The sequence below is a fragment of the Branchiostoma floridae genome, chromosome 11, assembly GCF_000003815.2.
Source record: "Branchiostoma floridae strain S238N-H82 chromosome 11, Bfl_VNyyK, whole genome shotgun sequence".
Lineage (NCBI taxonomy): Eukaryota > Metazoa > Chordata > Leptocardii > Amphioxiformes > Branchiostomatidae > Branchiostoma > Branchiostoma floridae.
In genome coordinates, this window is record NC_049989.1 from 2,648,324 (window position 1) to 2,673,631 (window position 25,308).

A 25,308-nucleotide genomic window follows, 5' to 3' on the forward strand; every position below is an offset into this window, starting at 1 on the left:
TTGTAAATGGTGTTGCTCAATACAAGGCCAGTGCTGGCCACATTTAAGCTAAGGACTGAACTAATTGAAGATGTAAGGCGATAGCTGTGTACTTGGTGTGGAAATCTAATGTGGGTTGTATTTGTGTGGGAAGCACTCCCCAGAAAAAGAGTTCCACATTTAGTCAAAGGATAGACGCTTTTGCTAAAAGGGGGTATTATTGTACACTTTCCACACAAGAGGTATAACATTTTACTGCACGTGCTTACTTGGCAGTTGCATTCTTTCTTACTGTGGATGTGTTTAATACCATGATATACTGAAGTTGATAGTCCCAGTGCTAGTAAGACATCTACATTGTTACTATAATGCCCCTAGATAAAAGTAACACTTACAGCACAACAGATCTGTGGGTCCTTAAAACTAAAGAGGGAGGTAGCCTGCTGAGGTAGCCACCCTGCTATAGCCTGCCCACCATTTCCAGACACCCTATTACAAGAATCCCTTTCTCAGTTTTTTGAATGTCATCTGTAGGAGTTTCATCCACTGAGCCTGGCTTGGCATTCCTTTCTATGATTATATGTGCATGCGGTAAGAAAGAATATTTGGAGCTTAATAATAATAATGATAATAATAATAATATTTGTTTAGGTGTCAGAACAGTCATACAGGTCTGGACCTAAACAACTGTGCCTGTCCTGTACCTTCAAACAAACTAAATACTGATGGACACAACTTTTTAAGAGTACAGATAAGTAAATTCCAAAGCAATGATGACTATTGTTATATTCTTGCAGTTGATAATCAAAAAGTAACTTTGCTAGAGGTTGAAATAGATGTTAGTATTCATATAAAGATTCCAATTTATCATTTTAAAAGTCATTAAGCTACAATCATTATTTTATAGCTTAAAAGATGATTGATCAAACTTGTTAATGTACATGATCTGGTCTGGAACTTTCCTAAAACAGTGTTAGTCTGGCTTCGTAACCTGGTGTACTTGAAGTTGAATATTGATATTGTTTGCTTTTTGTTTGAACCTTTAAATTTATTTATTCATGAAAAGCTCAAATCCGCCTGCAGTAATACTATGGCTGTTTTTAACATCTCTTGCAATCAGGTGGAATCTGAAAGTCACTTTTGAATAAGCATAACTTGAATTTGTAAGCTCTACTATTAGTACACCAGTAGGTATTGACAGTCACTCTCAGCTGCCAGCTGTACTGCATGGCTACCACCTGTGTCCCTCTAATGGGAATATCCAAAATCTGTGAGGGATTGTAATCCAAAGCAGTGACCCTGTAGTGTACCACTGATCTAGCCTGGAATCCAGCCGTACTGTGCGTTGGTCGCTCTGCTCCTGCCAGTACGTCTGGCATTCGTTAGCATTGGAACGATCGGCATTTGAATATTCGCACACTTTATGTGCGCGATTTCTGATTGGCTGTTGGCTCCAAGCCCCCTTCGCAAAGCACCACCAAGGTGGAAATCGAGCACACAGAATCATGTTTACAGTTCGTAATCGAACGGAACACTACTTCTATCTTTCCCGCATTAATGACCGATCGTTCCAATGCTAACGAATGCCAGACGTGTTCGCAAGGAAGTAGAGCGACCAAAGCACAACACGGCTGGATTCCAGGCTACCACTGATCAATATTGACTGAAGAAAGCGATGCATATGTCAAATGCAGATGTACCAGCACCTTATAAGGTACAGAGTCTGATTTAGTATTGTCTCAATGGCTGAAATTGTCTATGATGGCTTCCAGAACACAACTAGCAAGAACATTAATGTACAGTCAAACCTGTATTAGCGGCCACCACATGGCCATAGTGGCCACTTTTTGTCGGTCCTTTGGATTCGTAATGATTAAGAAATAGGCTTAGCGGCCACTTGTCCAACGCGGCCACGGCCACACGGCCGGTCCCATCGATACAGAAACACTGCCTATTGCAACCGTACAGCGGCCACATGTCACCCTGCGCCGAGTTTGAAATCGTAGTTTGCAAGGATTTGGAATTCCCAACAGGGTCATTTTGGCGACAGTAGAAGGTATGCATGCCTTGAGCATTGAAATGCAAGTCTTTGTCGGTGAATTTACCGATCGAGACAATGTTACTTGGTGAGAAAGGTTAGTGGGAACTGAAATCATGTGTAACTTGCTCGTGGTCAACATTTTCTCTTTAGTGGCCACCTGTCTACAGTGGCCGTATTTCTCCAGTCCCTTGATTGGCCGCTATAGACAGGTTTGACTGTAGTTGTTATGAATGTACCATAGCAGATCGTTGGACTGCGGTACTCCAAGGTGAGACTTGACACTGCAAGTAATATTTGCACATGGCATGTGGGTTTGGAGACTACGTACAGTACCACGAAACAACAGTTGTATGGCTTGTTGGACTGGATACATGGTAACTTATTGTACAGGTAATATTTTCATGTTTCTGTGATATACCATTTAAAGTATCATACTGATAATTTTTTGCATGGTTCTTTGGTCTGGAGACCAGGTCAGGTGCTGTACAACTTAAGACATATATGACTTGTCGGTCTGTATACCAGGTACCTTACAGGTAAGATATTTTGGATTGTAGGTCTGGGCACCAGGTTAGTACTGTATAGGTAACAATGGTGCCATATGCATGGCTTTTTGGTCTGTATAACAGGTATGTACCATACAGGTAACATATTATGGATTGTTGGTAAAGGTGTCCTCTCAATGCACTTGCATCAAGCTTGCGTCTCTGCGGGATTCAAAAGATACTCAACGAATTTCAGAGATAAAGCATGAATTTTCTTACGTTTTGTGTATTTTGTCTTCAGTCATACTTTTACGTATTACGCAATATCTAAATCATAAAAAATAGGAGAAAATAACAAAACAGTGACGCAGTGAACAAACCCCGCAGTGACACAAGTACAGTGAGAGGGCACCTTTAGTACCCTTTATCTTCAGGTAACATATGCATGGCTTGTTGGTCTGTATACCTGGTACTTACTGTGCAGGTAACATATGCATGGCTTGTTGGTCTGTATACCTGGTAAGTACTGTGCAGGTAACATATGCATGGCTTGTTGGTCTGTATACCTGGTAAGTACCATAGAGGTAACATATGCATGGATTGTTGGTCTGTATATAGCCGGTAAGGTACCATACAGGTAAAATTTACATAGTTCTTTGATCTAGCTGGACACCAGGTAATATACTGAACAGGTACTAGTAATAGTTGTAAGATATTTGGTCTAGAGAATGGTAAAGCATTTTACAGGTTTATCATACAATTTTCAAATCTGAGAACAAGATAAATGCTTATCTCTATAGGTGACTGGACACCATGTGTTTGATCAGAAGTACGTCACTGAAAACTTTTCTCTTTCTTTTCAGGGCATTGATGTAAAATGGCAGAAGGAGAGAAGCTCAGGTTACATAGCAGGAGTCAGAGATCTTCATACATCAATGTTATCTGTGTATACAGTGGTCAAAGCACCTGTTACTTGTTAACAACTTTGTTGGTCCGACTGAAGACTACATGTTACATACTTGTAGACAAATATGAAATTGTCAGGTAGATTGGTTAGAACTGTCCTGATGAATTGTAGAATAAGACTTCGTTTGCTCTTAAGTCATTTAAGTCTCTAAAATTGTATAAAGCATACACGGTGGTAATGATTCGATTCTATTTTGTATTTAGCACAATATTTTGTATTCTGCTGGTACTAAGTTTTAATACTGTAAGTAATGTGCTTCTCCAATAGGAGTGCTGTATATAATACATTCATGATAATTTGACCTGCCAACCCTAGTCTATTGTTTCAAATGTTTTTTTTTGTGTGCAGTACATACAGGTCATATGCATAGGTTCATTTTTCGATGCCTGATCCTGAAATGTAAATATGTGAATACGTACACTTGCAAGTATTGTATATATATATATATATATATGTAAATACTTACCGTTTGTGATGCCTATTGCTGCAGTACAATGTGAACCAGTCAAAATTGCCCACCAAAACGTTGGAGTGGAATAAAGAAACTTTAAGGGTTGTAAAAAAAAAGAGTCTCTTCATTCACAGAAATTAGCATTTTGATAATATAGATGGTGCATGATAATTGGAGACCATATCTTTTATTTTCAAGACAGCAGATTGGCCAATTGTCATTATTGAGTGCACCTGAATAATGTTTGTTAGTTTTGTTTATGTGTATTCATGTGTGTGGAGTGGAGTGGGTGGCTACCAGATCACCGGCCCTAATTTGGACCTGTGTAATATCCAAAAATCTGAGTACAAAATACCCAAGGTCAAGAACCCGAATCGAAAAAAAACTGAACAATGTACAAATACACCCACTAGACATATCTACTCAAAAATCTAGTAGGTAATTTGACAAAATAGGGTTTAACAATTTTGTAAGCAAATCTGATTGTCTCAATTCAACTAAATCAGTCTACGTCTACTAACCCTAGAAATTAGGGTTAAGGTTAAAGTTAGCACTTAAACACTCATATCTCCACAACAAAGCACGCAATTTCAAAACGGATTTTAGAGTGCAAGTACCCATTAAAAGACCTTTCTAATCATACCAAGTTTGACCACCTTGAATGCACTATATACCCTAACCCTAGCTATAACCGCCATGAATACCCTATAGTCCTAACCCGATCCCTATCCCTAGCAATTAGGGTTAGGGTTAGAGCTTAAACACTCATATCTCCACAACGAAGCACGCAATTTCAAAACGGATTTCAGATTACATGTACCCACCGAAAGACCTTTCTAATCATGCCAATTTTGACCGCCTTGAATGCAATATGTATCCTAACCCTAGCTATAACCGCCTTGAATACACTATAGTCCTAACCCTATCCCTATCCCTAGCAATTAGGGTTAGCACTTACACACTCATATCTCCACAACAAAGCAAGCAATTTCAAAACGGATTCGAGATTACAAGTACCCATCAAAAGACCTTTCTAATCATACCAAGTTTGACGGCCTTGAATGCACCATACACCCTAACCCTAGCTCTAACCCTAACCCTAACCCTAACCCTAGAAATTAGGGTTAGGGTTAGCGCTTCAACACTCATATCTCCACAACGAAGCAAGCAATTTCAAAACGGATTTCAGATTACAAGTACCCATCAAAAGACCTTTCTAATCATACCAAGTTTGACCGCCTTGAATGCACTATATACCCTAACCCTAGCTCTAACCCTAACCCTAACCATAACCCTAACCCTAACCCTTGAAATTAGGGTTAGGGTTAGCGCTTCAACACTCATATCTCCACAACGAAGCACGCAATTTCAAAACGGATTTCATATTACAATTACCCATCAAAAGACCTTTCTAATCATACCAACTTTGACCACCTTGAATGCACTATATACCCTAACCCTAGCTATAACCGCCTTGAATACCCTATAGTCCTAACCCTAACCCTAACCCTAGAAATTAGGGTTAGGGTTAACGCTTCAACACTCATATCTCCACAACGAAGCACGCAATTTCAAAACGGATTTCAGATTACAAGTACCCATCAAAAGACCTTTCTAATCATACCAAGTTTGACCGCCTCGAATGCACTATATACCCTAACCCTAGCTCAAACCCTAACCCTAACCCTTACCCTAACCCTAACCCTAACCCTAACCCTAGGCTAGAAATTAGGGTAAGGGTTAGCGCTTCAACACTCATATCTCCACAACGAAGCACGCAATTTCAAAACGGATTTCATATTACAAGTACCCATCAAAAGACCTTTCTAATCATACCAACTTTGACCACCTTGAATGCACTATATACCCTAACCCTAGCTATAACCACCTTGAATACACTATAGTCCTAACCCTAACCCTAACCCTAGAAATTAGGGTTAGGGTTAGAGCTTAAACACTCATATCTCCACAACGAAGCACGCAATTTCAAAACGGATTTCAGATTACAAGTACCCATCAAAAGACCTTTCTAATCATACCAATTTTGACCGCCTTGAATGCACTATATACCCTAACCCTAGCTCAAACCCTAACCCTAACCCTAACCCTAACCCTTACCCTAACCCTAACCCTAACCCTAGGCTAGAAATTAGGGTTAGGGTTAGCGCTTCAACACTCATATCTCCACAACGAAGCACGCAATTTCAAAACGGATTTCATATTACAAGTACCCATCAATAGACCTTTCTAATCATACCAACTTTGACCACCTTGAATGCACTATATACCCTAACCATAGCTATAACCGCCTTTAATACACTATAGTTCTAACCCTAGCCCTATCCCTATCAATTAGGGTTAGGGTTAGAGCTTAAACACTCATATCTCCACAACGAAGCACGCAATTTCAAAACGGATTTCAGATTACAGGTACCTATCAAAAGACCTTTCTAATCATACCAAGTTTGACCGCCTTGAATACACTATATACCCTAACCCTAGCCTAAGTCGGAAGGCACCCTAGCGCTCCGACCGCAATGTAATTTCTAGGTCGATTTGAATCCCACATGACGGGAGAGCGTTTTCCTTTATAAAACAAAAATGAAGTAATATTGGTCGCAGAAATTTTCACCACGGTAGGCTAATATGGTGATCTATATGACCATGTAGCAGTTATGATCTCCCGTTCATCTTCTTGCAGATATAAGCAATTCATCTTTGCCCAAACGATATCTGTGCAGCAGGTGGTGCTTATTTGTGTCTTTTTCGAGTTTAAGATTCTTCTATTCATCAAGGATGATTTACACAATTAGCAAGCATAGGTATGTTGATATTCCAATTGTGAAATTACCTTCAGAATGCGTTTTGATGAATATATTCATAAACAACAAAAAGAAGTATATACAATAGCGACAGTCAATTGTGACTAGCGACATTTAGCGGTACTGCAAAATTTGCCCTAGCGTGGTGTATTATTGACGTATTTTGGCGAGTTTTGACACCTATTCTATTATGATGATCAGTAAAATGAGTAACAATTTTATTCATTTGTTCAAGTCTTTTCTGTGCACACATCATGTAATTTGAACAACTCAAAAGCCTTCCATTTATTGAAGTCCAGTTATCGGAAACAATAGAGTTTCCTGATTTTCAAATCAAGTCCTCATTTGCATAATATGTGTATTACTATAAAAATCTTTGCCTGAACGACCTGCATGCCTAAAATGACGGAAATCCGTTGTTTCTTCCTTCAGTTGTACTCTTTGGAATGTCTTGACAAAAACACTCCTGCATTTCCAAAAACACATAAGGAAATTCAAAACCTACCCTACCTTGTCCTGCCACCCAAATGTCAAGACCTTACCATGTTCGTGATAAGAGATGCATTGAAAAACTACTATAATGGAATATTCTCATTCATCATGCAAATGACCCCCATTTTGCATAATTAATATTTCATTTTGTATATTTTGGCCTAAGCCACCTACATACAATCATGAAAATCCGTTATTTGCAACTTACACCTATCTTGAGTTATCCTTTGTGGATTTTATCTAATACACAAAATGTCCAAACTTACACAACTTCTTCCAGAGGTATCTAATTAACACATCGAGTCCATACCTTGTTCACAACACAAGATATATGGAAAAATTGAATTTCAACGGCAGTATCAAAGGAAGATGTCGCTAGGGGCCCAAAAATCGATCGTTCACATCCCACCAACACACTTAGTAACAAACCAATCCATTCAGCCATTCCAACACACTTAGTATCAAACCAATCCATTCAGCCATTCTTGAATTATTTACAGACAGACGCACACACACATAAACGCTAGACTAATTGAAAATATAACCTCCATGAATATATTATGGAGGTTATAATAATAATAATATACACAGATGTGCTAGCCAAACATTTTGTTTAATAGAAGAGATACATGTATCATATTAAAAACAAAACTTGAAAGAAATTTGCAATGTCATTAGATTCGGTGTCACTTGACAACATGACAACTTCAAGACTGTGCATATGGTGGATTTGTTTTCGAGTCCTTACATCACCATGGTAAGTTAAAACAATCTTATTCATCCTTAAATAAGGAATATTGGTGACTGCTTACCTGCCCTTAAACCATTGACTCATAAAGCTCAGATGACTCACTGTGTTTATCAAGACCACTGTTTATTTCATGATGACTTGACTGCAAAGTAAAGCTTGACAAATTTAGGGGATCCAATACTTGGAAAAGAAAGGCCAACACTTTTCATACATTTGGATATAATCCTTGCATGTCTTTGCACTTACTGTATGTTTTGTATATATAATTCGCCACGAAGGAAAATTCATACAGTTACATAATAAACTGATATGGAAAAATAGATAAATCTTAATTATTCAGATTATATTCACACAAAACAAAAGAAAAATAAAAGCTTCTTAACCATCAATTCCCTGTTCTTGTTACCCCTATCATCATGTCCTTGAGTGGCAGTATTGCTTAGCAAGACTCACACTAGGTCTCAACACATACAATGTCTTACATTGAGAGTGACCTCATACATGTGTGTACAGGTTATGGTGAAAAGCACGTACTGCACTATAAACATGAAATTCTGTGATTTAAAATCTATTCACCAGGAACTGCTCATATACCTATTTTTGACAGAACATCTGAAACACACATCCATAAATAGTATAATGATTCTATCCTTCCCTATAGTTACCTTTAATACATTCTAAGGCTGTTCAATATATGGAATATATGGTAAAACACAGAACATCAGAAAGTCACTGCTCCTTTTCAATCAGTCATGCTTACAATTACAGTTACTGAAAGCATATATAGTTATGGAATATATAATGCAAGTTAAGCATATATAGTTATGGAATATATAATGCAAGTTACTGTAATTGACACGCAAAATGGTTTGTCACAACATTGCATTAATGGTGATACATTAGGTATTAGCTGCAACATTTTCTATCACATCTTCAATCCAAAGATTCCAAAAGCATCTGAATCAGATGTATCAATGGCAATGTAACAATTACAAACACAGCACACTGCATATTTTTAATCTATATACACTTCTACCAGTTGCTTAACTTTTCCACAGTACAGACTGTACCTCACTGCATTTTTCTTAATTACTACCGGGACTTAGTTGGTGCTCATGGATGACTCCTCCATGCAGAAACAGGTTAATCCATTTCTGCATAATCAGCTTCTCGTCTGCTGCCATCCCATGTGTACAGATAACACACTGGTGGCCTGACTGGGTTGAGTATCATCAGCACCTATAGCAACAGCAACACAAAAATATACATTAGTTGTGATGGACATAATTCTGGTGAAGGATACGTTAACAGAGACACTGTATTGCATTGTTCTTGGTGCTTATGGTAGGCATAAAAGGGTATCTGACTAGTATCTTGTGATCTATGGCAACAATAAAGACACTACTGAGATGTATCAATTTTCTCCTGTAGATATAACTTTTGACACATGTCTCTGTGGCTCATCACCCATCAGAAACTGTAGAAAAGCTAAATTTGTAAACACACACACAAACACATGCCCCCCCCCCCCCACACACACAGTGCCACACACAGACACAGACACACACACACACACACACAGACACTCACACACACAGTGCCACACAGACACTCACACACACACACTCTTACACACACTCACACACAAATGCCCGAGCGAGCACACACACATACACATACACACAATCACAGTCAAACACACACACAAACATGCACAGACACAAACGCGCACACACTCTTATTCACAAAAACATGCACACACACATAGAAATACACACACATTCACACTCATAGAGTCATATTCATAATGTTTTGATTTGTTTGGTAATATTACATTAAATGTGCTCAAAACACCATCTGTATACTAATTATAAAATTAATGTGTTTGATTACTATTAGTTCTTGAAAAGGATTCTATTGAGTGTATTTTGCTATACTTCTGCACAATAAAGTATATTGGTAGTCATTGTCAAAATAACAGGGATTGGCACTAACACCCATTTCATTTTTAGAAAAAAATAAGTCAACTTAGCAAAGTCCCACTTTGCAATGCTGTTCCATACAGGTGACATGATAACTCAAAATTAGTAAAAACCAATGATGAATAAAAAAAGTTATAGCACAAGTTTTATAATTGGCTCTTATCCTGGTCTTCTTTTACAATAAAAGAGAGTACTGTTTTGGTCTATTAGTGTTTCTGTAGCTAGAGTTCTCATGTGATGATGAATATAATGCCTATGGTACAACAAGCTGCAGAGCTCTGCATGCTTGTAATACAATATTGCACCACACCTAATGGCAATACTCTATCACTCACAGGCACATGTGCTAGAGCCATCATAAAGCAACTTTGCTAGGATCTTCAATTCAGGTCTATTATATAGAACATTTAATGTATAATCAAGTTGTGACAATTTAATCAGAGACTCTTTCATACCACTGGATTTACCCTAGAGGTCAGGCACAGGCCCAATGATTGATCCCAAGTTGCCAATCTTGGTATGAACTGTCAGAATCTGGATTGGCCCTAATGGTCTTCTGGTGAATTCAGTAGATTGAGTACAAACACCCCCTTGGAGCCTGATTCAGACAGTTAACGTTGATACCAGTATTCGTGAACAGGACTGGACCATCCTGTGCCTGGGTGTCACCTATTGCACAGTAATTGATTCAAAGTTGAATGATATAAAATATTAGCTCGGCTAATTATCATTAGTGCTTCATGACAGGTGCAAAAATAATATAGAGTACACACAATGTAAGAAGTGATGTGATCTGGCCATGAATGAATAAGTGGTGTGTTCAATGTCAAGTGTATCATGGGTTACTAACAAAAAGGATTATGTTTAGCTAAAAGTTTACAGTATTTTGACTATATTGCTTACTTTTGATATTTTAAAAAGAAACTATGCATATAGATAGGAATTATCCAATAAAGTAATATGATATTTCTCATGGAAAATGCAATTCCTAATCATAGCATCTGGTATAGGATGATATTCTGCTTTCATTGACCACAACCAAAGTTTTTGTAACCTGCCTATAGATGTACATCCTATTACTACTTTCCTGGGACAATTATGACTGGTTTACTTCTCATCATAAGGTGGTGCTGACTAGTTATTATTAAACCATGATTAAGGATGAACATGAACATATGAAAACCTTTGGGACTGCAGAAAGGATACCAGACTAAACTTAAATATGGTATAATTCTGAAACCAAAGTATGGTATATTGAACAACATATTCATTTCATTCAACAACATTCAACAATATATTCATGTCATACAACATATTATTCATATTTGTTCCTAAACACCTTCTTTGACTTAATCAGTTAATGGAACTGACTTTGTTATTGTACGACATTATTTAAAGTATCTGTTTTCTAATATTTTGCAATTTACAACAGTTTGCTAATTTCTCAGCTACTTTGGACAGCTGAAAGTTGATGCAGCGAATTCGGATGTCATCCATATAATCAAATCAACAGACATGTAGCCTGAGTGCATGTATTTCGAGCCCAGGGATTATCTTATGATTCATCATAATAATCATATTGACCCTAACTCTGGCTTTCCACGTTTTTCTGCAAAGTTGAGTTTCAGCTGTGAAACAGTGTCAAAAGTTAATGACCCTGCATTCTGACTATGGAAATTAGTGACCAGTCAGTTGATAAGGGGGAGTCATTTATCACAAGGGTATTTGAATAAACTAGCTAGGGATGTGTAACTACATGTAGATGTACCATCAGGTACTGGTACAGTAATCAGTTACAGAGGTTTAGGTACAAGTCCAGACCTGAACAGCATAACAGAGACAATTGAATATCAAAACAGAGTAAACTAAAGGTTTCAGGTATCTTATGCAGAGAACATGACATGGAGAGGCTTTCAAAACAAAGATGGTACTGATTTCACTGCCGAGCACCTGTACACATTCCTAGTATGTCTTGTCATGCCTGATAAATCATACCATAACAGATACCACTGTGCTACACCTGTGGATGGAGAACAGGTACAGCAAGAATTTCTAGCGGGAACGTTAAGAATTATTGAATACAGTCAGTATTTCCAGGGCGTACGGTAAAAATTACGAGGTACGGCAAAAAATTTCTTTTTGGTATATACACATGTAGCAAGAATAACTGATACATTTGTTGTATAGGGGAAGAAAGGAGTTTCAAGGGTGTGGGCATGGGGAACTGACATGAATATCACAACTGAGTTAGACAATAAGCATACCTCCAATGGAGTTTCTGGCTTGTTCTCATTATATAGCGATTTTAGGTTTGAAATTGCCTGATTTGGGTGACAGGTAGAAACCACCTTACACAGTGTATGAAAGCAATGAGTGAGCCAAGGAGGTTAAAAAAAAACCTCCTTGGTGCCATCTGAGTGACATCATCTGTCAGGGCCTCAGCCAATTTGGCTTTACCTGCCAAACTATTAGAACTTCTGTGTTAGACTAGATTTGTGATCCTTGTATACGTAAATATATATATATATATATATGCATGTATGTATATATATATATATATATATATATATATATATATATATATATATATATATATATATATATATATATATATATATATACTCGGTTGGGCAAAACTGTACAATAAAGGTCTTCATTCGTTCGCAAAACTGTACAATAAAGGTCTAAACTTCATATCAGTGGCCATTTTTTGCCCATGGCTATAAATTTCTTTTCCCCATGGCTATAAATTTTTTTCCCCATGGCTACCAATGCCAAGACATCAATAATAAAGATGTGGTGAATCATAAAACACAATAGGTGATGTGGAAAATGAAGAAAGCAACTTGGTGTTGCCTATAACTGTCTCCATATCAAGTCATAAATCCTGAGATTTTGTATATTGTTTAAGTGAGAACAGGATTCCTATCAATTATCATTTCAACAAACTTAGCATTTGAAGTAAACTATCATAATAACAGTCACAGATTTGCTCAAGGATTAAGCAGACAATACAATTAAAGTTTAAACATCAATATTATGCAAGTAGCACATCTGTGTTTCATGATTTCATCGCTTATTGAATCTAGGAGGGCATATTTTGCTTCCTGTATCGTATATGCAAGCGAGGAGGTTATAAGCAAGTATATAATATATATATATAACACCACAATCAAAGGATGTCTGTGATGTTCACTGCATCATCCTAGGTTAACCTTCCTAATCTCAAACAGAGTTAGCTTTTGATATATTGACTGGTTTGAATGCACTTTTCCACATGGCAATATTAGCTATATAGTGATCATGAGCTATAGGGGTGGGTACCGAGGTCCGGTTCAGGTCCAGAGGATCAGGTCCTGGTCCGGACCTGAACCGGACCTGAACCTAGACCTGATTCAGTATGTCGAAACTTGTGAATGGACAATACTCAAAACAACGGTCCATTTCGCTACAAAGAAATCTGTTTTGTGGAATGTTTGATTCCCACTGGCTTTTTAAAATCCTACAAGGCTAACTGCCTCTGTACGACTGACTGTAAAACTGACTATAGGCTCTACTCTACTTCGCTCTTGTTATTTTCATTGAATGGTAGGCCCCAAAACGTGTGAATGCCTGTTCCTTTTCCAATAGGTCCAACAACCGGTCCACCAATTTTTTCAGGTTCGTTTTTTTCTGGACCGGTCCATTAACATTAAGAAAAACCGGTACCCACCCTTTATTAATAGTGAGCTACTTAAAGAAACAGTTAGACAGTCAACTCTTTTGTGTAATGTAATTAGATGCTTTAGGTTGAACACAGATAACAGCCTGGCCTTTTGAATTTCTTCATCAAGAACTGATTACCACCGATATTCTTTTTACATCAAACATCACGCGATTGGAATGCCCTCCAGGAATATATAGTCCAAGCCAAAAACAGGGAGGCATATAAGAATGCCCTCCATACCAGTAATTTACTTCAACCAAAGGCTACGGGTTCTTGCCACCACACAGCAGAGTGGCGGTCAGGGAGTGGCGCCCCTACCCACTGAGGAGCCAAAAGCCACCAGCCACCAACCAGCCCCACAAACCACCTGCATCTACAGTTGTACACCTAGAAAATTACCCCACCCTCACCCCAGTGCCTGAGCCCTCAACCTAATCAGGTATGGCACTCAAAGGAAGAAGAAGACATTATTTGTTATCCAAAATTTATTTTGCACTAGGACACACCATCACGTGATGATGCGAGTAGAAACAGTCTCCTGGCTTACTGCAGGAATAATGAACCCAGGCCGACCAACTAACGAACCAAGCACCATAACCGCCAGGCCAAAAGGTTTGGACCCATTGGACTGGTTAGTTAATGGCATTTGAATCTCACTGTTACATGAATTATAGAAATTGTTTGTATCTCAATTGCTTATATCCCTTTATCCAGCCATTCATAACTGGCCTGAGGAACTCTCTAAACTTAATTTATAACTTACATTACAATATAATGCTTCCAGTAACAGGTCAGGTCACCATTCTCTGGTCGGCTTCGTTATAATTATAATATAAGGGGTGTTTGACGGCCCAGTCGGCCTGCTTCTGATTAGAAGTCCTATGAGACTTCGTTACCAGAGGGGTTTACCTGGGCTTTTGCGTTGTAAATAACCTAACCCCGTAAAAGTTCCCTGGCGTGCGCTGGTGAACTGGGCGGACGGGCCACTCTCTCAGCCCGTAGAGATAGCGACCAGCTCCCGATGGCATAGTTACCAGGATAGGCGGTTGTGTCACTATTCGTAGACTAGTTTTACCACCTAAGATACTAGTAGTAGTAGTAGGCAAGGTAAGTTGGGTATATAGTGACCACAACGTCATATGATAAACCGCTCAGGGCTTACAAAAATGATTTTTCCCCGTACAACAAAATTATATGGCTGCTACTTCACCTTCGGGTTTTCAAACCATGATTTTTCCATACTTCATTGTTGGTTATCAAAGAGAAAACCGGAGCCAGGATTATAAGACCTACCTGTTGAACGTGTTACGTGGAATGAATATGCTTGGAAAGGAGTTTCCAGGCTCATATCGCCGACCGCCACACACCTTCTGTCCGATCTGTGGGCGCCGCCATGTTGGGTCAGCATCACGGGTTGTTGACCCCGACTCCTGATTACCCCCAGCGCGAACTCTTCGCTAATCAGACGGCCTCAGTCCATGGGAAGGCACTGATCAACCGAACGTATTCGCAAATCATGCCCCATGATTAACAAACCTTTATGATAATAATGATAGAATCGGGTGGACCTTCTCCAGAACATAGTTTGGAGATTATCGGCGAGGTACCTCATAGCATGCGCATTAGCCTTATTCCGTCCACAATTGATACTTATTGATGATCATAAACCAACCTTCTATGCTTAACCTAAGATGGGTCAATTCAATTCATTCTTTCATTATCCACAAATCCCCACAATGTTAAAGGCAGTATCTTATGTTTAGAGATTAGTGGCATACTCCATTATTTTACTTTTAGACTGTGCACGAAATTAGCCTTAATTCCGGCACTATTTTGCAATCAAAACACCGGCATGATTTTGCAAATATAACATATACTGATTACGCCAGTGGAACCTGACTATGGTTAAGTTTCATCTACAGAAAAATGAATCTAAAAAGAGGAGGAATGTAAACGTACGATTTGATGACATTGTTGATGCCCGGCGGTGGAAACGCCGTCTTGATCTGTAGTTTATATTGCAGAATGAACCTGGCAATGACGTTCGTGTGCCCCCCTCCGGGGTTCGTGAAGGCGGGAACGTACAAGATCTGGTCTCCGATTTGTCTTAAGCGACGTAGCAACCGTTCATGGTCCTTTTTGCTCTTCAGCCATTTTCTATAGTACACAGGAATTACCGACGGATTCATCGTGGTAAAGTTTGCTTTCGAACCGACGTCTTTTTCGTACCCTGTAATTGGAGGAAGATTACACCTTATAACGAAATCCATGGAGTCGATTTCTCGACCGCATTTGCTGTTCAACACGATCCCAGAATTCCCTACGACTGCGCACGAGTTAAAATGGCGGCCACGTAAAGGAGACTCCATTGGGGTCACCTTGAGGAAGTTTTCGGTGACGTTGAAATAACTTCCAGGTCCAGTCTCGTACTTGACGTGATGGCCGACGCTTAGGTCCGACGTCGTCATCGTCAGGTGTTTGTCTGGACTGTAAAGCTTCAATATGTGTTTTCTAGAGAAAGCAATGAAAATACCACTTTGTTAGTAAGATTCAAGAATCGATGACACCAGGATTAAAACTCACACTTTGAGTCAAAACCAAGTTATAAACGAGGAGTCTATCAATATCATCTTTATAACATGAACTCATTTTTTAAAAATATTAATTGATTCATACAAAATGATGAGACCAGATACAAATCGCTGAACATCGTTGTGACAAGGTCTAAGTGTACGTATACCCCTAACGATCTGACATTTCTTTGTAGGTGTATCCAGGAGTCATCCTAGCCCTCAACAACAAATGCCTTCGAAACCATACTTCCAATTCTCCAAGTTTCCTGTTACACCACTTTCGCCTTACATGCTGCCACTGTAGAATATTCACATAACTGTGTACGCATACCAGGACAAACAAACAAACATTTATAATACCTTAATTTTGTTTTTAAGGAGGTAAAGGGATACAAAACGTATGAAATGGTAAAAAAAGCAAAACTATCCATTCAGATAAAGGGAAAAAAATTACCTCATTTTCTCCACCTCTGTGCTGTTATAATATCCCGGCTTCAGTGTTGTACTATTGAGTGCTTTAAACGTCTCTGTGAGGAAAGGCAACTCCGGTTTCGCGCCAACAACTGGCTTTGGCTTCCTGACACGTTTGACGACTCGGACAACTTTCCTTACCCGCTTCTTCGGAGGTGCTTTTACTGCCTCAGGTTTGGTCGAGTTTGTCGCAGCATTCGGGATTTGTTTCACCGCACTGGACGACACTAAAGAAGTTTGATTCGTAGTGTTCTCGGTACGCAATAGTGATGCTACTGGTGGTATGTCTTCCACCATGGATTTGTTAGCCACTGTTTTTATCAGGCTATCTAAAGATTTTTGTAAATTTGGCGAATCTGTAAGTTTTCTTGTTCCATTGTTCGTCTCCTTTTTTGGTATTTCCGGAGTCTTGCGTTTTTTCTTGCGTACTTTGATAACTTTGACTATTCTTCTAACTTTTCTCTTCGGCGCTGGAGCCTTTTGGACAGTGTTATTTTGAGGTAACGTGTTGTTATTTACAGACACGGTGTTATTATTAAAAGTCACGATGTTTTTATTTTGAGGCACGGTGTTTATGTTGTTTACTAAGGACTGTTTTCCAGTCAGGAAAATTGCCTGACCAGCGCTGATGTTGCGCAGACTACCGGAGCGTGTTGGTGTCGTCATGACCATGTCTTCCAGCACATCGGTACTGGAAAAGAAAGAAGCATATAACAATAGAACCAATGTTAGTCATACCTCATGACATTTTATTCGTTGTTTCTACACGTGCAAGTTAGAAACATTGATATCAAATATAATTACACAGTAGTAGCCATGAAATTTCATCGTTCAGAATGACTTTATTCATGCTTTAAAATGCTATGTACCGAATTATCTATCTACACTCTTTTCTTGTTTCAGTTCAAGCTATAACGGTTCTTGAGTTACATCTGACAGCTAAATGCATTAATCTTAATCGTCCGAATTTCGCTGAACTCTCATTCTCGAGAAAAAATATAAGGGCTGTAGAAAATTATGGGTCAATGCCATATCGTTAACTGAACGTGTATGGTCATTTGGAATAACTTCATTTCTGGTAATTGTTTTCTATATCAAATGCGATTAGTTTTATTGATTGTATCTACGATACAAATCAATTGTAAAATACTGTACCTCCATAGCTTGGGCGTGTCCCATTTTACATTTTATGGTTAGTTCAACTTTGGAAAGATGCTTTTGTCTCCAGCTTTTCATCATGTGAAAAGGAGCACGCAACCACTACACATGATAGTGCGGTTATGGTACCGCTCTTAAACCTTGATTCACTTGTCATTGTGCTTGTCGGAAGGAGATAGGAACCTGGCTTCTCTGTCACGAGCAGTGGAATAATAGCTCTTCAGTCACCTAAACTTAGTCTCTACCAGATCGCTGGAAAAATCGTAGAAATGGAACAAATAGAGGAGTAAGCCGACCAGGGAACATATTTATATTCCGGTTATATTCCTCTGGCCGGCTTACTCCTCTATTTGTTCCATTTTTACGATTTTTCCAGCGATCAGGAGTCTGGTAGAGACTAACCTAAACTGGTCGAGATCACTTTCTGCCACCCTTCTACAAAAAGCTTACGCAGGCTTAAATTTTCAAACGAAAGACGTCTGAAAACATTCAACATAAAATGATATTTTGGAAGCTCTTTCCCTTCAAAACAACCAATTTCAATAGAATGGCCTGGACAATTTAGCTCGGATAATTATTGAAGCCACACCCCACCACACAAAACCCTAGCATTCAACACGTGTTAACGTCATCTCATTAATAATGCAAATATGCTCCGCAACACATAATATGCCGAATTTACAATATTCACAGTCTCATATTATTCACAAATTCACTACATCTGAGTGGCAAATATCACAATCATATATTTCTTAGGAGGCATTCTTGGAATTAAAGAATTGTTGGACTTTGACTTGACAGTTTTGACTATGACTATGTGCTTTTCGTCGGCCCAACCCTTGTGAGTTCATTGACCTTTACCGGTAAAGTAAGGACACTTTTCGACTGTTCAAGCATATCTGGTGGAACAATACGAGCCAAGCATCACAGCACGCGTGGCTTGGGAAGATGAAAGCATGACGCTTGTGTTGACAACGTCGTCAAGACAAGAGAATTACTTTTTTTTTCTATGACTCAAGCTTTACAACGTTACAAGCCGTGCCTGGCATTCGGAAATTAATTTTGCCAATAACCCGATGAATTGGAATAATTAGCAGAAATAATCAACCAGAAATGTTTTGGGGAAATACCTCCTTCGGGGGTGCTTTCCCTGTAAATTTGACAGGTGTAGAAAGATAGCTGCTTCTTGTGGAGAGAAGAGTGCTCAGTGAATATAGTTCAGCCCGGCGAAATGAGGTTAGGTACACACTAACCACCGGTCTGTCACGGACATGCACCGATGCCCGTCGGACAGTTATCTAAGTAAGTATTTAAAAACCCCAACCTGTAGACTTCACTTTACGACCTTTTTTCTGTCAGATAGAAAACAACACGTCCATAGTAAAATAGTATCAAGGTGTTCAAAATTAATTCGCTTTTCTTAAGAACTGTCCTTCGTTGTCACCGAGTAATGTAGGAGCACCCTCACTAGATAGATACAAACAACGCTTACAGTTAGATGTACATACGTTAGGTGTGCAAAGGTTAGGTGTGACAGGTCGTTCAGTGTAATATAACCAGCTGCTGTTGTACTGTGTGCCTGCAAGGCTGGTGTGTTACACCGACTATGTATACAGATATAGATACTACATTAACTAACCCATACCTTTGGGTTGTATGTTGAAAGCCGCCGAGTTGTCGGTTGCCGCGGGCGTCTTGCCTAACGAACGTATAACGGTCCACCCACACCATGTAACTCATCGCGACGTTCATAAGAAACAGAGCCACTATTCCTGCAGTGGACAGCGAGTTACACGTCGCCCTAAAAGACATCTTGTAAACGGTGTCCCTCAGGTGAGCACCTTTGCCCCGACCACCCGACTGTGTCACTGTCGATTAGAGAATCTTCTCATCCGTACAGAAGCGCTCATTGGAACGGGAGGGGATCGTGTCAACAGTCTTACAGGTGGCTTGAAAAGAAATGTTTTCATAGCGATGGTAGGTGTGGTGCTCTTGTTGTTCAAAACAGTTACAAGCCTCGTTCGTGTCGTCACCGTTTAGCTGTATAGCTTGTCTTGTAAAACTGTTTTTACTATCTGTAACAGAATTATCGCTTATTTCTAAACCGATTATTTGCCGCTCTCGCTCTTATGTCGTCAAGGAATAGAAGCTTATCTTTCGGGATGATCCAGATAAAACGAAGATAGACTGACAGCTGACACCGTCCCCTGCGGCTTTTCTTTTGTTGACGTCTGCTTTGGTTACAAACATGGCCTACATGTACATTTTATGACAAAATCATTAAATGCGTCCGATATGGTTGTTGACGTGGTTGCACTTGTTGCTCGTCTGTAACCCAAAAGATTGTGTAAAAAATGTTTGTCACGAGTATTCGTATTGTCTTCAGTCCGGTTTTATTTCCAGATAGATATCCTGTACCTGTATACAATATTTATAACAGCCTAAGAACGTTTCAGAAGATTATTGCACACAACCCCAAAGAGAACTCGATATACACATTTGTACATGGATGTCTAGTAGAGACTGTATATCAAAACTGCAGGTATCTCAAAACTGCGCCAGACTGAGCCAGGTATTCGCAAAGTGGCTCATGGTAATTATCTGCGCAATTCGCCGCCTGAAATTTCGATTTTGATTTCAAAATGTATTTGCTAATTGATTTTTTTTTAAATCATTGTACATTGGATTTTTGATGTAGTGGAAACATTGTGAATCCCATCAAAGTTATCTATCTGCAGATGTGACATCTGGGTGCAGCCGTTTTGTTGGGCTTATCTGGGATTTATACGCGAACACGTTGCACGTCAGTGTAAGCATCTACCAGACTCGGCCACAGGTAGTCGGAAAAATAGTCAAAATTGGCCAAATAAGACAGAAAATACGCCCGCCAGAGGAGTTTGATGGCCAAGAAGTACAGTTTGCGACCTAAGGTATTCCTCGGCCATTGAATTTGGCCAATTTCTACCATTTTTGCAGCAACCTATGGAGCCTGGTAGAGGCTACGTCAGTGTGACCACAGGAGAAAATTGTCACAATTTCGCAAAGTTGGCACAGTTTCCTAGCGCAGTTTGGCGCATTCCGATGAGATACCTATTCACCAAGCAGAGGTTGAGCCGCGGAGATATAGTAGTTCTACTATATCTCCGCGACTCAACCTCTGCTTGGAGAATATGAGATACCCGCTTTGACGTCAGAACAGTTAAAGACTTTCACCAGACGGGAACATCCTCCGAGCAAATATGACCCCGTTGTGAACTGTATCCCTCTACATGGCTTGTGAGGCACGCCCTAAGCCATAATTCATCTGCAAATAGGGGTCCTTTCAAAACTGATGTAACATACACGGCCAAAGCCACGTTTCCATACCGTGGGCATATTTACAGAGTACACACTTAGTTATGATGTCAGCACAGTAAATCGCGACGTCTTACACCTGCCATGTTCGAACGCATGGTTCCAAACTTTTTACTTAGGAATTACTGTGGAGGGCATGATGAAGTACTCGTTCACAATTCTGTAGGGGTTAAATTTTCTTGAGTTTCTTTTTACAGACTGACTAGTTTTCCCCAACTGTTTGTTGAATCACTTTGCTACGAGTGCTTGCATTTCAACACTTTTGTAGGGGTTACAAAACTTTTACAGCCCTGCTAACGTTACAGTAAGATGACAATAAGCTCGTCCACAATTTTGAGTGCACATGCGCAGCGACATGTATTATGGGTAATATGTCAAAGGTGAAGGCCACTGAGACAAAAGGATAAACTAAACACATTTAGACATTATCATGCAAATCGTTTATACTATTACCCACAATTCCAGTCGCTGCTCATGCGTACTCGGAACGATGAACGTGCTTATTTCAACAATTTTGTAGGGGTAAAAACTTCTTTATAACTTTGTTACACTTAATATATACGCTATCAATTCGGTACAAGTTACAAAGTGAGTTACCAACCTACTACATCAGGTTCTGTTTCTTGTGTACATCACTACATGTACATGTGGCAGTAAGCTCGGTCAGGATTTTCTGCTTCAAACTCTTTTAATTGTATCGCCAGTCTTGTGCGTATGTTCTATACAATGCCATGTTGATAAACTCGAACTACCCACAAGTTGTCTGCAAAGATATTTCGTTTACTTTAGCCTATAGAAGTGTATCGTTGTTCTGTGTGGGATTTGTTAGTATTGAGTAGTTTTTTGTCGTGATCACCTATTGAGTGGAATCTAACGTTACTATCGAGTGTGATTTGATCATGATCACCCATAGACCGGGATCTAGTGTTGATCATGATTACGTTTTGACAGGGATCCAGGATTGGGTGAGACTTAACAAAGATCATTGGTCCTCTGGGTCTAGTATAGAGTAAGATTTGATCTAGATCACGTACAGGGATCTACTATTGAATGAGAGTTGGTCATGATCACATATTTAGTGGTATCTACCGTCGAGTGTTTTTTTAATCAAGATTACGTTTTAACAGGGATCGAGGATTGTGTGATTGAGATCGTGGATCCTCTGGGGTCTACAATTTAGTAAGATATGATTAAAATCACGTACCAACAGGGATCTGGTGTTGAATGAGATTTGATTTTGATCATATTTCACAGGGATCTAGTATTGAGTGAGATTTGATTATGATCACATATCGATAGAGATCTACTATCGAGCGTGATGTGATTATGATCATATATCGACAGGGATCTAGTGTTGCATGAGATCCCGATCACGGATCCTCCGGGATGGGGTCCTGTATGTAGAGGGATCTGACCCCGGATCGGCGGTTGGACGACTTCTTCAGACGACTGCCAATCTCCATGATGGAACACCTGCCGATAGAAACGGTTTCCGTAGATTTGTAGTTTCATAATGAACATTGTCAATTGTCATTGAGTGAAGATCGTCTAAACATAATGACATTACGATTTAATACGGTCCTTCATCATCGAGACCTATCCTCGCAACCCTGCCGACCAACTGGCATATCCCAAGCGCAGATGACCTTGCTCATGATTAATTCCCAACCATTGTCTGGAGGAGGCCGGGAGGTCATGTGTGACATGGATTTAAGGTTTCCTTAGAGTCCAACACTTTGTTCTCGTATACGATTCTTACGCATTCAACCCGTTTTCTAGTTAGATGTAATTGTCTTGAATTGTTCCAGCACATTCTAGCGACGGATATCACTCGAAACGTCCGGAAGTAAATCTGTATTTGAATATTGTAATACCTGCATGGTCGGATGTCTAACCTTCATAAACGTAAAACAAAGTTGGTTGTTTGTTCGGTACCTTCTCGGCGGCGCTGCGTTTTCCAGCTGCTCCGGCAGGATGAAGCTGATGTCGTGTAACCCCAGGGCCTTCATCTCCTCCTCCTGACTACTGCTGGAGGTACTGCCGGGCCGACTTCTGGGGTGTCTTAGGTCCTTCTTGTACCGACGGGACACCTTGTTCACCTTCTTTAAGTAGGTAGCCGGAGCAAAGCCTTGCTTCTCAGCGATACTGTGGTAAACAGACGAACAGGCAGAGATCAAGATCAATAGATCTTTATGCTCAATAGGAGGCACGTACGTTCGTACTCAGTCAATGAATTGAAAATTCTAATCATGATGTTAAATGATGGTGCAAGATGGCGCATACATGACGTCAAAATTCAACATGGCGTCACCTACCGACGCAGACGAAAACAAAACGTTTTTATTGCTATCGCAGATTTCTGTGTAATCGAAGTGTCTACTTACCTGACTAGCCACCAGCCATCCAAGTTCTTCATGATGACCTCTACCCTTTGACCCTTGTCGAACTGCAGCTCATCCTCCATCTGCGGGCTGTACGCATGCGTGGTGATGTAGGCGGAGGACCGACCCTCCATGAAGACCGTGTCCCTCTGCGGATCGTGGTCGATCGGCTCCAGGTAGGACCCTGGCGCCCAGCCCTCGTCTTTACCTATCCACACGTACCACCACCCTAGGGTTCCGAAAAATACAGTATCGTCAACTGCTATAGCAAGGTCTATGCCACGTTATATAATTAAGTACTATCAAGAAAAGTTTGAAGAGAAGAGTTGTACAGAAAAGTTGTGCAGAAAAGTTACACAGAAACGTCAAACAGAAAAATTGTACAGAAAGTTGGAAAAGTCACACGGAAAAGTTATACAGACAAGTTCGAAAACGTCAACGTAGCATGATTGCAAAGGTGCATCTATGTCAATTTCAGGCATTCTTACAAAACGTGTAATCAATATTAATGCATTGCTCTGCTGTGGGATTGAGACGTTACCGTTTTCATTCTTGTGTATGACGTGCACGGTCGCCCCTGCAGTGAAGCTGACTTCCTTCTCGCACGTTTTCTCGTAAGCACCGACAGCTCGGTACGTTTCCGTCTCTAGGTTCCTTCTTCTCGCTTCTGAAATCGATAAAAATTAGATTTAAAACTTCTGTTTATAGCTATACAATGTAAAATTAGTTGACAGTGTATGCAAGTTACATGTTCTGATCAAAAGTGGCCGAAAGAAAGGAAACCCCACTATTGAAAAGTTACAATTTCATTGCCAAAGTAGTGGGATAGACTATGGCGAGTACTGATTGAGAGTTGTCAGGAGACACACCCCTGTAAATTTGGGGGAAAAGTCATGTGGTTATTGCAGTCACTGCCCACAATTCCAGTCACAGTACATGGCATATTGTATCTGAAGTTACCACTACAGCCTTGTTACCTCCGTAAAACGGTATTTTTTTTTTCGGTGTGCCTGTTTGTGCGTGCTAGGCGTGTCGGGGACACTAAAAGGAAGCTAGGCTTTAGGTCCCAGAGTTATCTCATTTCCAATGTTCTATTTCCTGCTCCACGAACGTGTCTCCAATTTTCTACTACGTATATGTGTTACCTTAATCAAGCGAAAAATGCGCCAATGGACCTTAAGAATCAACGAGATATTCGTAAAAAAAATGAATAAAAGAAAAATATCATCATAAATAGGTACGATTTCAAATCTTCCAGCACTACCTTCTTCAGCTGATGTCATTCTCTTCAAGGTTTGCTTTGCGCCATGGATGCTACCACTCTCTGTCGGAGGGGGAGGCAGGTTGCGCATCAGGACGTCCCGGGGATCTCGGCTCTTCAACTGCCAGTTGTCACCTGCCAAAATTCGGGAGTAAATAGTCTCGTTTCGTGACTTTTCTTAAAGTTGCACGCAAAAGTTAGCACCAACATAGTGGAAAATCTTAAATCAACGGATAAAGATTAAGAAACTATACAATATAAAGAGAAATTAAAAGTGACGGGCACCAGGGAATTTCATACAAAATGTATCTGACCAGAATTTGAACAGCTCAAACGCATAACATTTTACAGACATACTGCAAATTCGTATATTTTCGCATTAACTGAAAGAGGAAAGTAGGTTTTCGAGGCGTTCTGGATTCTTTAGCGCACCA

General features: G+C 39.8%; 1 protein-coding gene and 1 long non-coding RNA gene across 2 annotated transcripts in view; both read right to left on the bottom strand.

Annotated features, from left to right (window-relative positions):
- Positions 1–7,829: 7,829 nt before the first annotated feature.
- LOC118425585 lies at positions 7,830–15,245 on the bottom strand. The gene is made up of 2 exons (XR_004832309.1): positions 14,970–15,245; positions 7,830–9,227 (listed from the first exon to the last, which is right to left on the bottom strand). It is a non-coding gene; the product is annotated as an uncharacterized LOC118425585 (long non-coding RNA).
- Positions 15,246–17,287: 2,042 nt separating this feature from the next.
- Positions 17,288–25,308, bottom strand: part of LOC118425573 (SH3 and PX domain-containing protein 2A-like) — a 45,903-nt gene continuing 37,882 nt past the window's right edge. Inside the window, exons 17-22 of the mRNA XM_035834507.1 lie at positions 24,878–25,009; positions 24,155–24,280; positions 23,617–23,842; positions 23,168–23,377; positions 19,524–22,705; positions 17,288–17,411 (exon numbers count right to left, since the gene is read on the bottom strand). Coding sequence (XP_035690400.1) covers positions 22,603–22,705; positions 23,168–23,377; positions 23,617–23,842; positions 24,155–24,280; positions 24,878–25,009 — 797 coding nt within the window. The 3' untranslated portion in view covers positions 17,288–17,411; positions 19,524–22,602. The remainder of the gene's footprint in view (positions 17,412–19,523; positions 22,706–23,167; positions 23,378–23,616; positions 23,843–24,154; positions 24,281–24,877; positions 25,010–25,308) is intronic.